The sequence below is a fragment of the Protopterus annectens genome, chromosome 10.part0 (genome assembly GCF_019279795.1).
Source record: "Protopterus annectens isolate FY-2018-M chromosome 10.part0, PAN1.0, whole genome shotgun sequence".
In the NCBI taxonomy this organism is placed as follows: domain Eukaryota; kingdom Metazoa; phylum Chordata; order Ceratodontiformes; family Protopteridae; genus Protopterus; species Protopterus annectens.
Genome location: NC_056744.1, coordinates 1,647,383,090 through 1,647,398,449, shown reverse-complemented (window position 1 = coordinate 1,647,398,449; position 15,360 = coordinate 1,647,383,090). Strand labels below are relative to the sequence as shown.

Genomic DNA, 15,360 nt, shown 5'->3' with positions numbered 1-15,360 from the left:
ATCAAATAAACATGCTGAGAGTTGCTCTTTGCAACTTTACGGTCCAGTGGGAATTGTGGAATGTGCACTTTCCCCACTGTACTGCAATCTCAGAGTTGGCATATATAATTATCAGGATATGGGGCGCAGTCCCCCACATGGTGGGTGCAGGGGGCTTACCCACTGCAAAAAAGGTTGTATTTGTCTTTTGACTTTTTTCATCAGCTGCTGAGTGATAAGTTGTGCTTGATCAGTTGCCTTTCGATGAGCTGAAGTTTTGACAAATTGTTGGACTTCCATATGTATATGTATGTGTGTGTATGTATATGTGTACATACACACGCACACACACACACACACACACACACACACACACACATATAGATAGATAGATAGATAGATAGATAGATAGATAGATAGATAGATAGATATAGAGATATATATTTTTGTGTGTGTTTTGTTTTTTGTATGAACCTGGACTAAACTTGAAAATGGTTCAATATATCAGTGTTCTACCCTGGTTAACAAATTCAAGTAAATAAATAAACAATTCTACTGGGAAATGCAGTAGGTATACATAGAATGTAAAATATGTAGCAGACATATGAACCAGGAACTGTAAATGCCTTGCCCTTTGATTACAAAATTTGACCTTTCCTTGGTCATGAAGCTAAAGGCTATAAAAGAGTAATTAGAAAGGAGATAATTAGCCAAGAGCAGGAAATTAAACCCTACTTAATTGTATTTATGATTGCTGTGTGGAAAATATATAAATCAAATAACTGAATGAACAGTCAGAAAAAAAGAAAACAAGATTAAAAAGAAAATCAGAACTACACTGATGTTTATGATATACAGATCAGTAAGTTTTTTCTGCACTTATTTCTGCCTATAACATGTTCTGAAACTTCAGGCAGATTAGCTTAAGGTTCAATAATTCTTTCAAAAAAGAAATGCTAGTAAAATCGTGTAGTTGTAGAAATTTTTTTTTCTTTTTTAAAAATTATTTGTGCAAAGTCATTGTTTTCTGTGTTCCCAGTATTATGTTACATTTTCTGCATATTTAACTAACTTTAATGCTTAATACATTATTTCTTAAGTAAAGTATTTAAATTTCTTCAGTTTTAAAAAAATGCAACTATTCGTCTATTTACTAAATTATTAATAATTATGGGTATTTATTTCTAAATGCTGACAAGCTGCTGGCATTCTCCTCTTATTGGCCAAACTGTTCTCCTCATTTATGTTTATAATTATTTGACTTACTAACAAAAGTGAAACAGTAACTTAGAGGTCCCCGTCTAGATGGTCTGTGGTGGTGGCAGTTTACTACCTTCATCTATAACAGAAGGCTGTAGTGCCGGAAAATATTTCCAGCCATCCGTGGACATTAATATCTTTGTGGGTGAATGTAAACGTTTATTTAAAGCACAGTTACTGAGAGAAAGTGAGCACTTGAAGGCACTGGGCTAAAGAAACTTTGGTGAGAAAGGGGTCTTGTGAGCTGGCCCAAAGACCCTGCTTACTGGAGTGGTCAGTGTGAAGCCTATTCATGGCACTGGATGGTGTCAAACTGCACATAATCAGTTGTTTAGTGATTTATATGTGTGTCTTTTTTATATTTTAATCTTTTAGTACAAACAAATCTTTTAGTACCTGTTACATGAATAAAGAGACAATACCCCTGGTGGTTATCACATTTCTGATTTTTTAGATTAAGGTACATTTATTGGTGGACAGTGGATCAGATCAACAGCATGTATCCTGCATTTACCATATCTCTTCTCGGAGGGGTTAGCAGGGGTGTGGATATTATAATTTGACTTATTTAACTGCCAAAGCAGTTTTGTCAACAAAAGTTTGTACCTTTCAGCCATAATGTAAATATACTGAAATACAGCTTGCACAGCAATTATTTTATAATTATTATTATTATTATTATTATTATTATTTTGTTACAGTAGTTTAGGAAATAGGCAGAAATGAGTTCAGGAGAATACCTCAAGATGAAACTGTCACAGCTGACTAAGGAACTTTGCGTGGGTGTATGTCAAAGGAAGACATAATAACTATCTTGTGTGCAACTGAAGTGCCAGCCAGTAAATCAAGTGACAGCTTGGCAGGTGCTATGGGTGTACAGCATGCAAAAAAGGACTGTCAAACCCTTTCACATGTGACTTTAAGCACTGTCAACATTAAAGAGATTTGAGATAGAGGTGAAATGTATAGAGCTTGAGGCAGCTGAGAGAATGAAGCAGCAAGAAGCACTAGAGAGACACAGAGAGAGACAGGCAGACAGAAGTAGTGACAGCATGAAAGGAAAATGCTGACTCTTCACCACGGTGTGTGAGTACATGGGAAGAGTTAGGTTTTAGAAATGAACCCTAGATGCCAAGGTTAGTCAAAAATTATTTCCAGAGTATGATAAATGGGGTGATGGCGATAATTTTATTTGGGTATCAGAAAGAGTATATAATTAACATTAGACTGACTGGGGACAGTGAGTGAGGTTTTTAACTCCTTTGCTCATGGGTAACACAATACATGCTGCATCAGAAATGACCAAGGTCAATTGTTTGAATTATGACAAAATTAAACAGTGTTTATTTGAATGTTTTAAACTGACTCCTGAGGGGTATAAAAATAAATTCAGAGCATAGAAGAAAGGTTGATTATAGTGTAAGTGATTATGTTGTAGAAATAAGCACTTATTTTCATAGATGGATGAGTGAATATGAAATCACTACATTTGAAAATCTAGCAAACCTTTTTGCGAAGGTGCAAACAATCAGTACTCTGCCTGAGTGCATGAAAATTTGGTTGGCAGATCAGGAGTGCAACACTGCTGAAGAGACAGAAGGAAGGAGGACCTCTATCTAGTGAGAAGGTCACAACTGCACAAGATGGGAAACTCAGTACTATGAGTGGGTAAAAGGAGGCTGATGGGGGCAGCCTGAACTATTACAGTAAGTTCCACATGCATAGAGAAAGCTACTATTTCTAGTGCATGCCCAGGTCTTTAGATTATATGTCATTAGTGTTATAAAGAGAATATGTACAGTGCCAGTGTCCACTGACACAAGTTGGAGAACAAAAGTCATGAGAGGTAGCAAGTAGGGGTAGCACTATGCCAGCAGTGAGTCATCTGGAGACAACAGCTATACCAAACTGCCACAAAGGTCTGCACTGTACATTGACGGAGGGGAAAGAGACTACTGTGACTTGTGAGAAGCAGCATAAGACATAACTATTCCTAACCTGCCGTGGTTAATACGAGCAATACTTCCCTGGGCAGATCACTCCAACTCAGGCCTTGGGAGGGACATCTTGTCAGGTACTAATGGCCAGAATTTACTTGGACTTGGATGAAGAGTACAGGAACAAGCAGGTGGCAGTGTATCCCAACAGATATTTAATAGGAAATAATTTTGAAAACGCAGTACCTTGTGTGCATGTGGTTAAACACAGCTAGATATGGAGGTAAGCACATGGGGAAAGCATCAGAGGACACCCTGCCAGTGCCTATAAATCCAACCAAGGCTGGTGAGATGACTATTTCATGGTTGGCGGCTAGTCAGTAGCAGTGATACTGAGTCTTAGCTATAATGTTAGGCTTCCCTTGGACAGGAATATTTCATGGGGAGAGTTAGCTGGTAGAAATAAGCCAGAATTTGAGGTACTACTGCCAGAAGACACCAGATTTCCTTTGGAAAGGGAGAAGGGAGAGTTACAAAGACAGAGCTGAGACAGTCTCATTTCTCAGGCCCTACTTTACATTACATGATGGAGGTAGCCAAGGAAGTTACTGATCCTCACAGGTCGAGGAGTTTGTGTACTAGCACAAAGGTTTATTTTACATAGACTGGATCCCTGAAGGAGGCAAGATGTAGAAGTGTTACCTCAGGAGGTTGTACCAAGGGCTTTAGAATGGACAATTGTGAATATAGCCTATGACTTTCCCTTTTTATATACTCATAATGCATACAAAAAGGAAGCTGATGCAGAATTCCTACTAGTATTAAAAAGATGTGATGTGGGTACTGTAAATTGTAAGTAGTGCCAGAAGGTTGCAGGGCAGGAGATAAAGCTAAAGGTGCTTTGATGTCTTTGCCTATTATTAAGGAACGCTTTCAAAGAGTAGATATGGACCTTCTGGGGCCTCTTAATACTATATGAGCCGCAGATATGAGGTATATCCTGATAATGATGGACTATGCTACTAGATACTTTAAGGCAGTAGCTCTCTTTTCTATTGAGGCAGAAAAGGTGAAAAGTGTGCTGATAGAATCTTTCAATATGATAGGTTTCCCAAAAGACATTCTGAAAGACAAACATGCCAATTTCATGTCAGATCTGCTGCCTTCCTTGTGGAAACATTATGGGGATAAAGCATTAAAGACCACCACTCCACAATCCACTGGCTAATAGTCTGTTGGAGAGGTTTAACTCTTTAATGTAAAGTATTCACAGACCAGTTTAAGAGAAAATGGGAAAGATACCGGCACCTTATCCTCTTTAATTACTGAGAGATATCCAAGGAATCCACAGGATTCTCACTCTTTGAGTTGTTGAATTGTTCCAGAGTGAACAGTCTCTGGGTTTAATTTGTGATGAATGGGAGGGTGACTGTCATTCCTATAAGGAATCTGTTGTGAAATATGCCCTAAACATGAGGACCAAACTTAGGGACTACATGGAGATGCGACAAAAATACCTATCAGAAGCTTAACAGCAGCACAAGGTTGGGTGTGACCAGACAGCCAGGGCCAGAGAGTATTCTTTTGGGCAGAAAGTGATGATGCTTATTTCTGTTAGACCCAATAAATTACAAGCAGCATTGGAAGATCCTTTCACTATTTTGAGAAAGGTGGGTGATTTTAACTGCATGGTAGAGCTGCCAGTCAGAAGACAGAAGTACAAACTCTATCATGTTAAAATGATGAAGCCCTATCATGATAGAGAGACATCAGTACTTAGTATCTGGAGTGGGTTACAGGAGGAATCCAAATGGGATCTTATGATAGAACGTCTTGTGAGGCTTGGGCTGACACCTCAGTGGATGAGGTAGTCCATTCACAGCAGCCATCTCCTACCCAGGTTCTGGAGATCCAAACAATATTACATGAGTTTGGAGACATGTTTACTGGTATGACAGGGTGTAGGTGGAGCAGCATGTTGACACAGGCCCTCAGTAGCCAATCCAACAATCCCCTTATATGTTGCTGAGCAGATTAAGCATACTATTCTATTTGCCTTTCATCCTCTGTTTTTCCTTTCATCCTTACCCCTCTTCCCTTTTCTCCTAAAGAAAGAAGCCTTATCCTTGCAAAAAAATCTTCTCATCCTACATCTACTTGTCCTTTTGTCCAATCTGCTTACTCCTTCCTTTCTTCCTACTTTCCTCTACACCCCATTCCTTCCATTTGTATGAATCCAACAGATGTCCACATATGTGGACTCCATAGCAATGCCTCTGCAAATAATAAGCGCTCACTTATCTGTAATTGGTGCTTGGTGCCATCTTGCCAATGGATGTTGTAATACAGGCTAGCTGCTACAACCATTGCTTTATACTGTGATGTATTGTCTGATCTCACATTTTCTTTTGTGTCGAATTCAGACTGTGTTGTGCATGGCTGAATTTAACTAAACAACCATAGAGTGGAAGACCTGTTCTAGCCCAAACATGAATGCCCAGAAATTCCTCGACTTTTCAAAGCCAATGCATTAGATCAGCTGGTTGACATCCCTACGAGAGGTGAAAATATCCTGAACCTGGTCCTAACCAACATGAGTAGCCATTGTAGCACCCCTACAGTGTCATCCTCCTTGGTAAGATCCAACCATAAGACAATCATTTCAAAGTCACCATCTCCCCTGACCAATTTTGCAAAGCTGACTACAATCTCCTGAGAGCAGGTATAAGCAGCTTCACAGCCACTGCTCCCTTCAGTTGGAACTAGCACTAATGTCCAAGCCTACACCAAAAAACTATATGAGCACCTACAGAGCTGTATGGACTCAGCAATACCTGACAGGACCAAATCATCTTCCTCAAGGAAAAGTAAACCTGTCTGGTAGACAGTAGCAATAAACAAACTCTATAATAAAAGGAAATAATTGCTGTCCAGGACAAAGCAGGAGCTGGTGCCAAGTTGGAAGCAATCTCTCCTTTGTCTGAACAAGCAAATAAAGTCACTCTAAGGCTAACTTCGAGTCCATATTGGCCACATCCACTAAGGACAATCACAAGACCTTCTTCACATATGTCCGCAATCTCAAAGGTAACACCCAAATCTGCTCTGTACTGGTGTTCATTAGCACCACATACACAAATGCTGTAGATATAGCCAACCTGCTGGCCTTTAATGCCCTCTCAAAGGCAAAAAATATAGTCTCCATGGGAACCGGCAACATCCCTTGCTGTATCCTACATAAACTCAGGCATGAGCTCTCAGCTCCATTAGCCACCCTATTCAACCAAAGCCTGAGTACCAGCTTCATCCCAGCTGAATGGAGGACAGCTACTGTCATCCCTTTACACAAAGGTGGAGCATCCACTGATCCAAGCAATTATACTCCCATCAGCCTAACTAGCCTGATTTGCAAGGCCATGAAACACATTACCATGGACCTTATAAACAGGATCTGTCACAATGTTGAACTTACAAAAGTTTGATCGTTGTAATATCGAACCCCACTGTCTGAAACCCAATAAATCCGAAAGCATAGAACAGCGATTTTTTTTTCCCAGGGGAAAAAAAAATCACTGTTCAGTGACAAAAAAAAAAAAAAACTTAAGCTTAAACTTAAACTAAAGTGGGGGACTTCACTCCCCACACCCACACTACTTAAGTATACTAACTCCGAGATCGCACCACAGTGGAGGAAATAGCAAAGCCCTAAAAACGGCCCACCGATTTTTTTCCCTGGGAAAAAAGTTGATGTGCCATGGCTTCGCTATTTTCCACTTTCAGACTTTAGGGTTCGATATTACAGCATTCGAACTTGTTTTAGTTTGACGTTGTAATATAGACCCTTATAAACATGGACATTGGCAACCTCCAAACACTTGACCCCACACAGTTTGGATTCGTCAAAGGGAGATCATGACTGTTAAATTTAGTCGAATTTGAAGCAGTCAACAAAGCCATGGATGAGGGGAAGATGGTGCACACTGCCTACCTTGACCTAGCCAAAGCCTTTGACATTATTCGCCACTTGGGCATAATAGATAAACTCTCCCAGATAGGCATCAACCTGTATGTTACCAGATGGGTAGCTAACTGGCTCATTGATAGAACCCACTCAGTCAAAATAGGGGAAGCCATCTCTAGTAGTAGACCCATAATGAGCAGTGTACCCAAGGATTGGTCTTGGGGTCTCTACTGTTTGGGATATATTTTTCTGAGGTGCAAGCCAAAACCAGTGGTCTGTGGCTGACCAAGTTTGCAGATGACTGCAAGCTGGGTGCTGTCTTAAATTCCCTTAGTGATGTGAACATCCTCCAAGAGGGCCTTACCCAAACTAATGACTGATGCCAGAAGCATGGTCTCAAACTGAATGCCAAGAAATGCATCATTATCCCCTTTGGGCAAAATGTCATCCCCACTAATGATCACATTAGTAACAATGTATCAAGCACATAATCAGTCATGAGGAACTTGGGCACCCAGGTTAATAGCAACCTGACTTTTGACCATCATGTTGCTTCCGTTGTACAGAAGGCTTTCTACATGGCCCACCTCATAAGTAAGGGTATTTCATCCAGGAACAAAGAGGTCAGAGCATCCCTGTACTCCTTCCTTCCTTATCAAACCCATTATCAAGTACAATGCCCTCTTTGACATGTACCTTGCCAAGCACATGCAGCAGCTGGAGACCACAGAGGTTCCTGACCAGGAAAATACAGGTTCTCAAACACCTATCCTATACAGATAGGCTAAAAGCTCTGCCCTTCTACTCAGTCTCGTACAGACTGCTCAGAGGTGACCTGTGTCTGGCATACAAGGCCATCTCAGATCCAGTCTTGATGGAGTTGCTGCATATCCGTAAGTCAAACTCCACTCGCACAACCCTCATGCCTCAACCTGGTCTGTGACATTAATAGAACTTGTTGGAGGGATAGATTTGTGTCCTAAAGACTCCCCCATCTGTGGAATAGACTCCCACTCCATGTCAAGCAGAGTACTTTCTAGCCCTCTTTAACCTGGACGACTGGATGGGATCCCACCTGTGTCCCTCCTAGACAGGGAAACAGGTGCTGGCTTTGTGGGAACAATCGTGAAATTCTTGGCTAGGCTTATAAGGGCCTCCTTATAAGGGTCTAGTATCATCCTATGAACCTATGAATCTATGCTCTGTGAATTGAGTCTCACAGTTCTTAGCATAGTTTGAGCCCTACAAATGTTTCAACCTTACCTTTATGGCATAAATTTACTATGGTTACAGATCACAACCATCTGAAATGGTTATACTGGGCAAGCAGACAAAATGGAAAGCTAGCATTTTTTTTTCATATGATATTCAGTCAGTGTTTTCCTGCGTTGTTGTGAAGTTCCACTTGGCTGTGCATGCCTTAAACAGAAGTAGTGCAGCTTTTCCCTATGAATCCCATTTAGGACACACCACATTGAGGGGGTCAGTGAGTATGCTTATAAAGGAAATAACTAATCATAGCATTAGTCCTAATAGTGTCAGTAAGGAGAAACAGAAGATGGAAGTGTGTAGAATGAAAACATGAGAAAAGGTTTGTCATAAGTATGCCACATAAAGGGGAGTTTATCTGTTTTCATATATTTTACTTCCTTGAAATGTCCATTTTTATTAAAGTATGACTTAATATTTGCTAGAAATTTGTAAACTAGGTACCTGAATTAATAAACTGCTGGTTAAATGTGGTCATTATTTAGAAGTGATCATGCATGATTTCTATTTCCCCTTTAAATGGAGGCGGTCACCTTCCCACCTTCCCACACTTTCTACTTCCTGTGCACTGAAAATGAAACTTAAAAAAAAAAAGAAAAAAAACACAACAGTTATCGGCCTGTAGTGTAGTTCACAGGCTAAGGATTACTCACACCTGTTTATTTGTACAGTTTATCTGAATATCTAGTCATTTGGATTAAGGACACTGTTTTTGTACGTCTGTGTAATATGATTCATTAGAAAACAACAAAGTCTTCTTGTCTTGATTATAGATGGGAATTTCCTGCCAGGAGATAAACAGTGAATAAATTGCTGGCTGATATGGTTCGAAGATCCCAGAGACTGAAGCTGAGAGACACAAAGCAGGAAAATGATTGCATGGAGAGGGAAAAACTTCAGAATATGTGTTCCTCAAATGGGAGAACAGAGCAGTGTTGTGAGGAGCACAGACGGAGACTGGAGTTGTTCTGCCAGGAGGATAAGACCTTTATTTGTATCCTGTGTATTCCTAGACATTCCAGCCACAGTATTGTGTTCCTGCATGAGGCAGTCAGAGTGTATAAGGTAAGAAAGATGTTTGATAACTGATGTTAACAGGTTTTCTGCATATGTGATTTGCTCACATGCCTTTTGTTTTTATATGTTCAGCTGTGGAAGTGTGTATTTTGTTTTTAAATTGTAGTGACTGCAAAACAAAAGCAAAAGAAAAAATTTACAGATAGAAAAAGAATATATTTGTATATATAATACACACATACGCGTGTGTATATATGTGCCTATGTATATATAATACACACGTGTGTATATGTACATGCATTTATTTGTACATCTGTCTATATACATATAATTTTCTGTGTACGTGTGTGTGTGTGTGTGTGTGTGTGTGTGTGTGTGTGTGTGTGTGTGTGTGTGTGTGTGTGTGTGTGTATATATATATATATATATATATATATATATATATATATTATACATATACATGGATCCCTTGGCACCTCATTGAAATTTCAGTCCATCAAATGGCAACTTATCCAGCACAACTTGTTGATCAGCAGCTGATCAAAAAAAAAATAAAGAAAACAAATCTTGTTTTTGCAGAGGGCAACCCTCCCTGCACTCCACCCCACTTGTGGGGAAAGGACAAATTCCCTGTTCCCCACTTTACCAGAGTCCTGCACAAAACTACAGCCAACATGTTTGATAGCTGATTTTCAGTCAGGTCTGGTGGAGGTTTTCCGAGTTCTGACAAGTTATAAACACAGAAACATACCCGTGTGTGTGTGTGTGTGTGTGTGTATATGTGTGTATATATATATATATATATATATATATATATATATATATATATATATATATAGCACTACCAAATACACAATTGTTAGTGTAGAATAAATCACAAATATATATATATATTTAAACATCAAAAAGAAAAAGTCCAGCACTACCAAATACACATCTGTTAGTGTAGAATAAATCACAAATAAATAATCCGGTAATTCTTCCAGCAGTATTTATTCAGGCAAGTGCCCTTGGCCGACAAACAGTCACAGCAAACAAGGAACTTTTGGAGAATGGATTTAGGAAGGGAGTTCCATATACGAGATATATAGTTGGAAAGTAAAGATTCTCCTGCAGTGTTGTTGGCCTTGGAGACGGTGAGTAACTTCTTATTCTTAGAGCGAAGTGGTCTGCTGGAACTGTAAGGAAGGATGAGATTTTGTAGTGCATGGGTTCTGGTTGGTTGTGTTACAATTTTGTGAGTTAGAGAGAGTTGGTTGTAAAAAATAATGTTTGGAAGCTCAAGCCAGTCTAGTATTCTTAAAGCTGTACAATGATGTGTTCTATATGGCAGTCAGATGCAAACTTAGCAATTTTATTATAACATGCTTCTAGCGTAGATAAGCCAGTTTTCCTTAGATTAGTTAAAATTGGAGAGGCATGTAGTAGAGTGGAGCGCAGATGGGTTTGTGCTAATGTAATTTTGGCCATTGTGGTCAGGAACCTTTTGTGCCTATGTAGACTTTCAAGTTTCTTATGGACTTTTTATAGTTAGGGAGACATGAAAGTCAAATTTTAAGGTATTGTCTATTTCCACTCCTAGAAGCTTTGTATGGGTTGTTGGGGGAGATCATAGTATTGTCTTTGGCTATTATGTTAAATGTTGGGCATGAGATAGATGTCGTGTTAGGTTGGAAGAGTAATAATTTAGTTTTGTTTGGGTTAAGGATTAGATGGGCATTTACTAACCATGTTTCAACAGAAGTGAAAGATTCCTGTGTTTAAGAGTTGATAGAGAAGTGGCAGCACAGATAAGTGTTGAATTATCTGCATACTGTATTATAGAACCATGTGGACTAACTGTGTATAGATTATTAGTAAAGAGGGAGAAAAGGAAATGTCCCAAGCTAGATCCTTGGGGGACACCAATGGATAAAGGAAGGCGTGGAGATAGGTCACTCTGCCATAGAACAGATTGTTGATGGCCAGATAAATAATTATGAAACCATGCTGTGGCAGATGGTGAGAAGGATAGTTCAGTTAGTTCATCTATTAGTTTGGAATGGGAGACCATATCAAAAGCTTTTGATAAGTCTAGAAAGATGGCAGAAACAAAGTTGTTGTTACTCCTGTGATGGTTTATGGTATTAGTGAAGGATAAGAGAGCTGTAGTGGTACTATGTGATGGGCGAAACCCATGCTGAGTGTTTGTGAGAAGGTTATTTGTTAGTAAGAATTTCATGACCTGGAGATGAATACACCTTTCGAGTAGTTTAGAAAAAGGTGAAAGAATAGCAACTGGATGATAGTTTGTCAGTTTTGTGGAAGGTCCCCCTTTATAAAGTGGGATTACATGGGAAATTTTCCACAGCTGAGGGACTTTGTTTTCGAGAATGGATCTATTTATAAGGATTGATACTGGAAAGGCTATAGATTCAGCTGCAATTCTGAGGTATTCACTAGGTAAGTTATTTATGGCAAGTGTAGTAGGTTTTAGTTTCTGGAGTAGTTTTTCTATAGTGGCTGTAGGAACTGGGGAGAAAGAGAATGAGGCATTGTTGGTTGTATACTTGGCTGGTTTGGTATCAGGAGTAGGGGTTTGGTGCTTGGAAAGGGCAATTATAGATTCATGAAAATGTTTGGTAAAAATGGTAGCTATGCTATTGGAATTGTTGTGGATGTTTGGGGATGGTGTAGCAGATCTTCCTGGTTGAAGGATTGACTTTATAGCTTTTTTGATATGTGTTTTGAATGTTATGATAGAATTTTGCTTTATCCTGTTTTATTTGTTTTTTGCCTTATTTTAAAGTTCCTGATATTGTTGTTTAGAAACTACTGTGTTAGTCTTCCACCATAGTTCCCAGGCTTTATGTCTAGTTTTCAGAAGTGCCCTATTATCTCTGCTTAGCCAGGGGGAATAGTTTGATTTTATATGTGGCTAGATGGTTCTAACTGGGGCATGTGCATTTAGTATATCTAAAAAGGATTTATTAAATTGGTTCACTGCGTCATCTAGGTCAAGGTATTTGAGTGGAGTCCGATTGCACCTTTGTAGGTCAGCTAGGATGTTGTCAAAATTAAAGTTATGTTTTTTTCTGAGTTGTTTAAACATAGTAGTTTTTGGTGGGGATATGTGTTGTTGTATAAGAAATGTCGGTAGGTGTGGGTAGGTGGTTGCTCAGACCATCAGGAAGGCAACCTGATTAGAATGAGTGAGATGAGTCATTTAGTAATATCCAGTCCAAGGTTGATTGTTTTTTACTAGCGTTATCTATTCGGGTAGGTTCTTGAATAGCTTGTGTAAAACCATGCCAGTTTATGTGATGGATGAGGTGATCTGTATCACATGAAAACCAGTCTAAATTAAAATCACCCAGTATGAATGTCTCTTGACTAAGGGTACTACTTGGCAATATATATTCTATAACTGGGACATTATTTCCAGGTGGGATATAGCAGCCAATTATATTAAGTGTTTTTCTTGAATTTATAGTTAATGTGGTATAGATGATTTCTGCACTGTCAAGTTGAGGGGTTTTGCAGTCAAGGAAAGTTAAAGTGAGAAGGTATTTAAAGAGGATAGCAACTCCACCTCCTCTTTTTTGTTGAGTGTAGTATGGAGTAACCTGGGTGTAGTATTTCAATGTCTTTTGTACTTTGTTTTAACCATGCTTCAGTGATTATTACTATGTCTGGGGAGAATATGCAGCTAGAGTGGTATGGAGGATGTCTAATTTGTTGGCTATACTTCTAATATTAATGTTCATTAGCAATAGGTCTGATTTTTTTCTGTTTAGGATTAGATGTGTAGGGGTGTTGAAACTAGAGTGACTAGGAGGGTTGGTGTTATCTGAGGCTGGTCCAGGGTTTGGGTGGATATCACTACTAAGCAGTAGCCCAGAGGCAATGTTGGTAAGTAGTTTCAAACATTTGATAAGCTCATTGTTGAATAACTGAGGGTTATAGTGACTATCTTTAGTAGGTATTAATTGAAGTAGAAAATATTGAAGGCTAGTAATATTGACAAGTGTAGGACAGATGGTGAGATATGTACATGGAGTAGTATGGTAAGGTGAGTTTGTGGTGTGATGAAAAGTGGGTGCCTGGAATGTGTTACGATGATAAGTAGCGAGGTGCAATAGTAATATAAGTGTAGTAAGAAGTGATAGATGAAGCACGAGCATGTTATAGGCCTAGGAGGAGGAAACAGGATAACAGGAAGTGCATCTAATTGGATGGATAGAGTGAGGGAGTGTCAGCCTAGTGCACAAGAGTTGAAGCACTGGGGGCGGGTGGAATATGGGGGCAGGGTAGGGGAGCAGAGTGAGCCTGAAGGGCGAATGGAGCGGGCAGAGCAAGCCCCAGCAGGAGGGAGTCCAAAAAGAAAAGAAAAAAACAATCAGGAGCCAGGAAATGTAAGTAGGAAAATACACTATGTTAGAGCTTTTAAGCTTACAGGAAACAAATGTTGCTAGAAAGCTCTTTAAGGATGAGCTGAGCTAAAGGAATTGGGACTGAACTAAAGATTTGTTTTGGAATAGTTTTAATCTTAGACTCTGGTATTCACCTGTTTGCATACAGAGGGAATAAGGAATTTTATACAATTAGGAGAGTATGTTGCTAACTAGTGGCCAACTGGATTAAAGCTCTCTAAATTGGAAGCTGAATGGAGCTCAATGCAACTGTCCTTACCTCACAATGATAGTCACAAAGAAAGAGAAAATTGTTAAAAACAATTCAGTGACATTCACCTAATAATTAATTTTACTGAAAGGCTTGTGTATAAAAGTTGAGATTTCCCAAGACTGTATGTATATATATATATATATATATATATATATGTGTGTGTGTGTGTGTGTGTGTGTGTGTGTGTGTGTGTGTGTGTATATATATATATATATATATATATATATATATATATATATATATATATATATATACCCCCGAATTTTGTGAAGTCTCATCAACATTTTCCTTTCAGAGTATTTAGGAGACTTAGTGGCTGGAAGAAAAATGAGCAACTCTAAGCATTCCCACTGTGACTCTTCTCTATAGAAGGATATGCAGCTGGTGACAACAATACTTCAAGAATTATCTCTGAAAATAGAAGGTATTCAGGAGGACTTAAGAAAAATGAAACACACCTGCTTAAAACAAACTGATATTTTTAAAGAAATGTTTCAACAGCATCAAACTAAACCATCTGACATTGAGAACGCTCTTAAGTGACATGGAGGGAAGATTAAAGGAGGAAGAAACTCAGACAGAATATTTATTAAATCAAAACACTTCGTTATTAAACAAAATTGACAGCCTCAAAAACAGAGAAAGGAGATGCAAATGAAGATGAAACCAAAAAAAAACAAGAAATAGCCTTGACAAAAGAGTATGAAGAATGCCATCTATTAGTAAAATGTCTTTCTTACTCCTTAGCATTGTCATACCAAATTATTCTCCATAGATCCCATTCACTTTTAAGCAGAAAGTATAGGGAGTATTGGAAGGAAATGAAGGGAAAGTTGTGAGAAAAGTGGAGTGTATACTATGCATATGTAATTATTCTCTTTGGGTTATTACTATTTTTCTTTTTTAGTTAGTTTTTATCATGTCTGAAATATTGGTTTTAACTCTACAAAAAATTACAGGAGGTATAAGTGTACGAAATTAAGTTAGATCAACTTATGTTGATGATCATACTGTTTTCTTTACATATTTTACAGATGGACTTATCTTTGAATGTGACCGGTTAAATAATCCAAGAAAAAGATCTAACCTGCTTCAATATTAAAAAGCAAACAAGGTTCAAGTTATATTCCTTCAAGGAACACACTTTAAGTATGCAGATGATAATGTGTGGATTCTGACTAAATAGTCAATATTGACACACCCTCATTTAAAAGCAAGAGAAGAGGAGTGATGATTTTATCGAAAAATAATATTCCACCACAGATCATTTAT

General features: G+C 38.6%; 1 protein-coding gene across 1 annotated transcript in view; it reads left to right on the top strand.

Moving 5' to 3' along the window:
- Nucleotides 1-15,360, top strand: part of LOC122814364 (zinc finger protein 208-like) — a 441,663-nt gene that overhangs the window by 190,397 nt on the left and 235,906 nt on the right. The window contains exon 8 of the mRNA XM_044086948.1: nucleotides 9,209-9,471. Coding sequence (XP_043942883.1) covers nucleotides 9,209-9,471 — 263 coding nt within the window. The remainder of the gene's footprint in view (nucleotides 1-9,208; nucleotides 9,472-15,360) is intronic.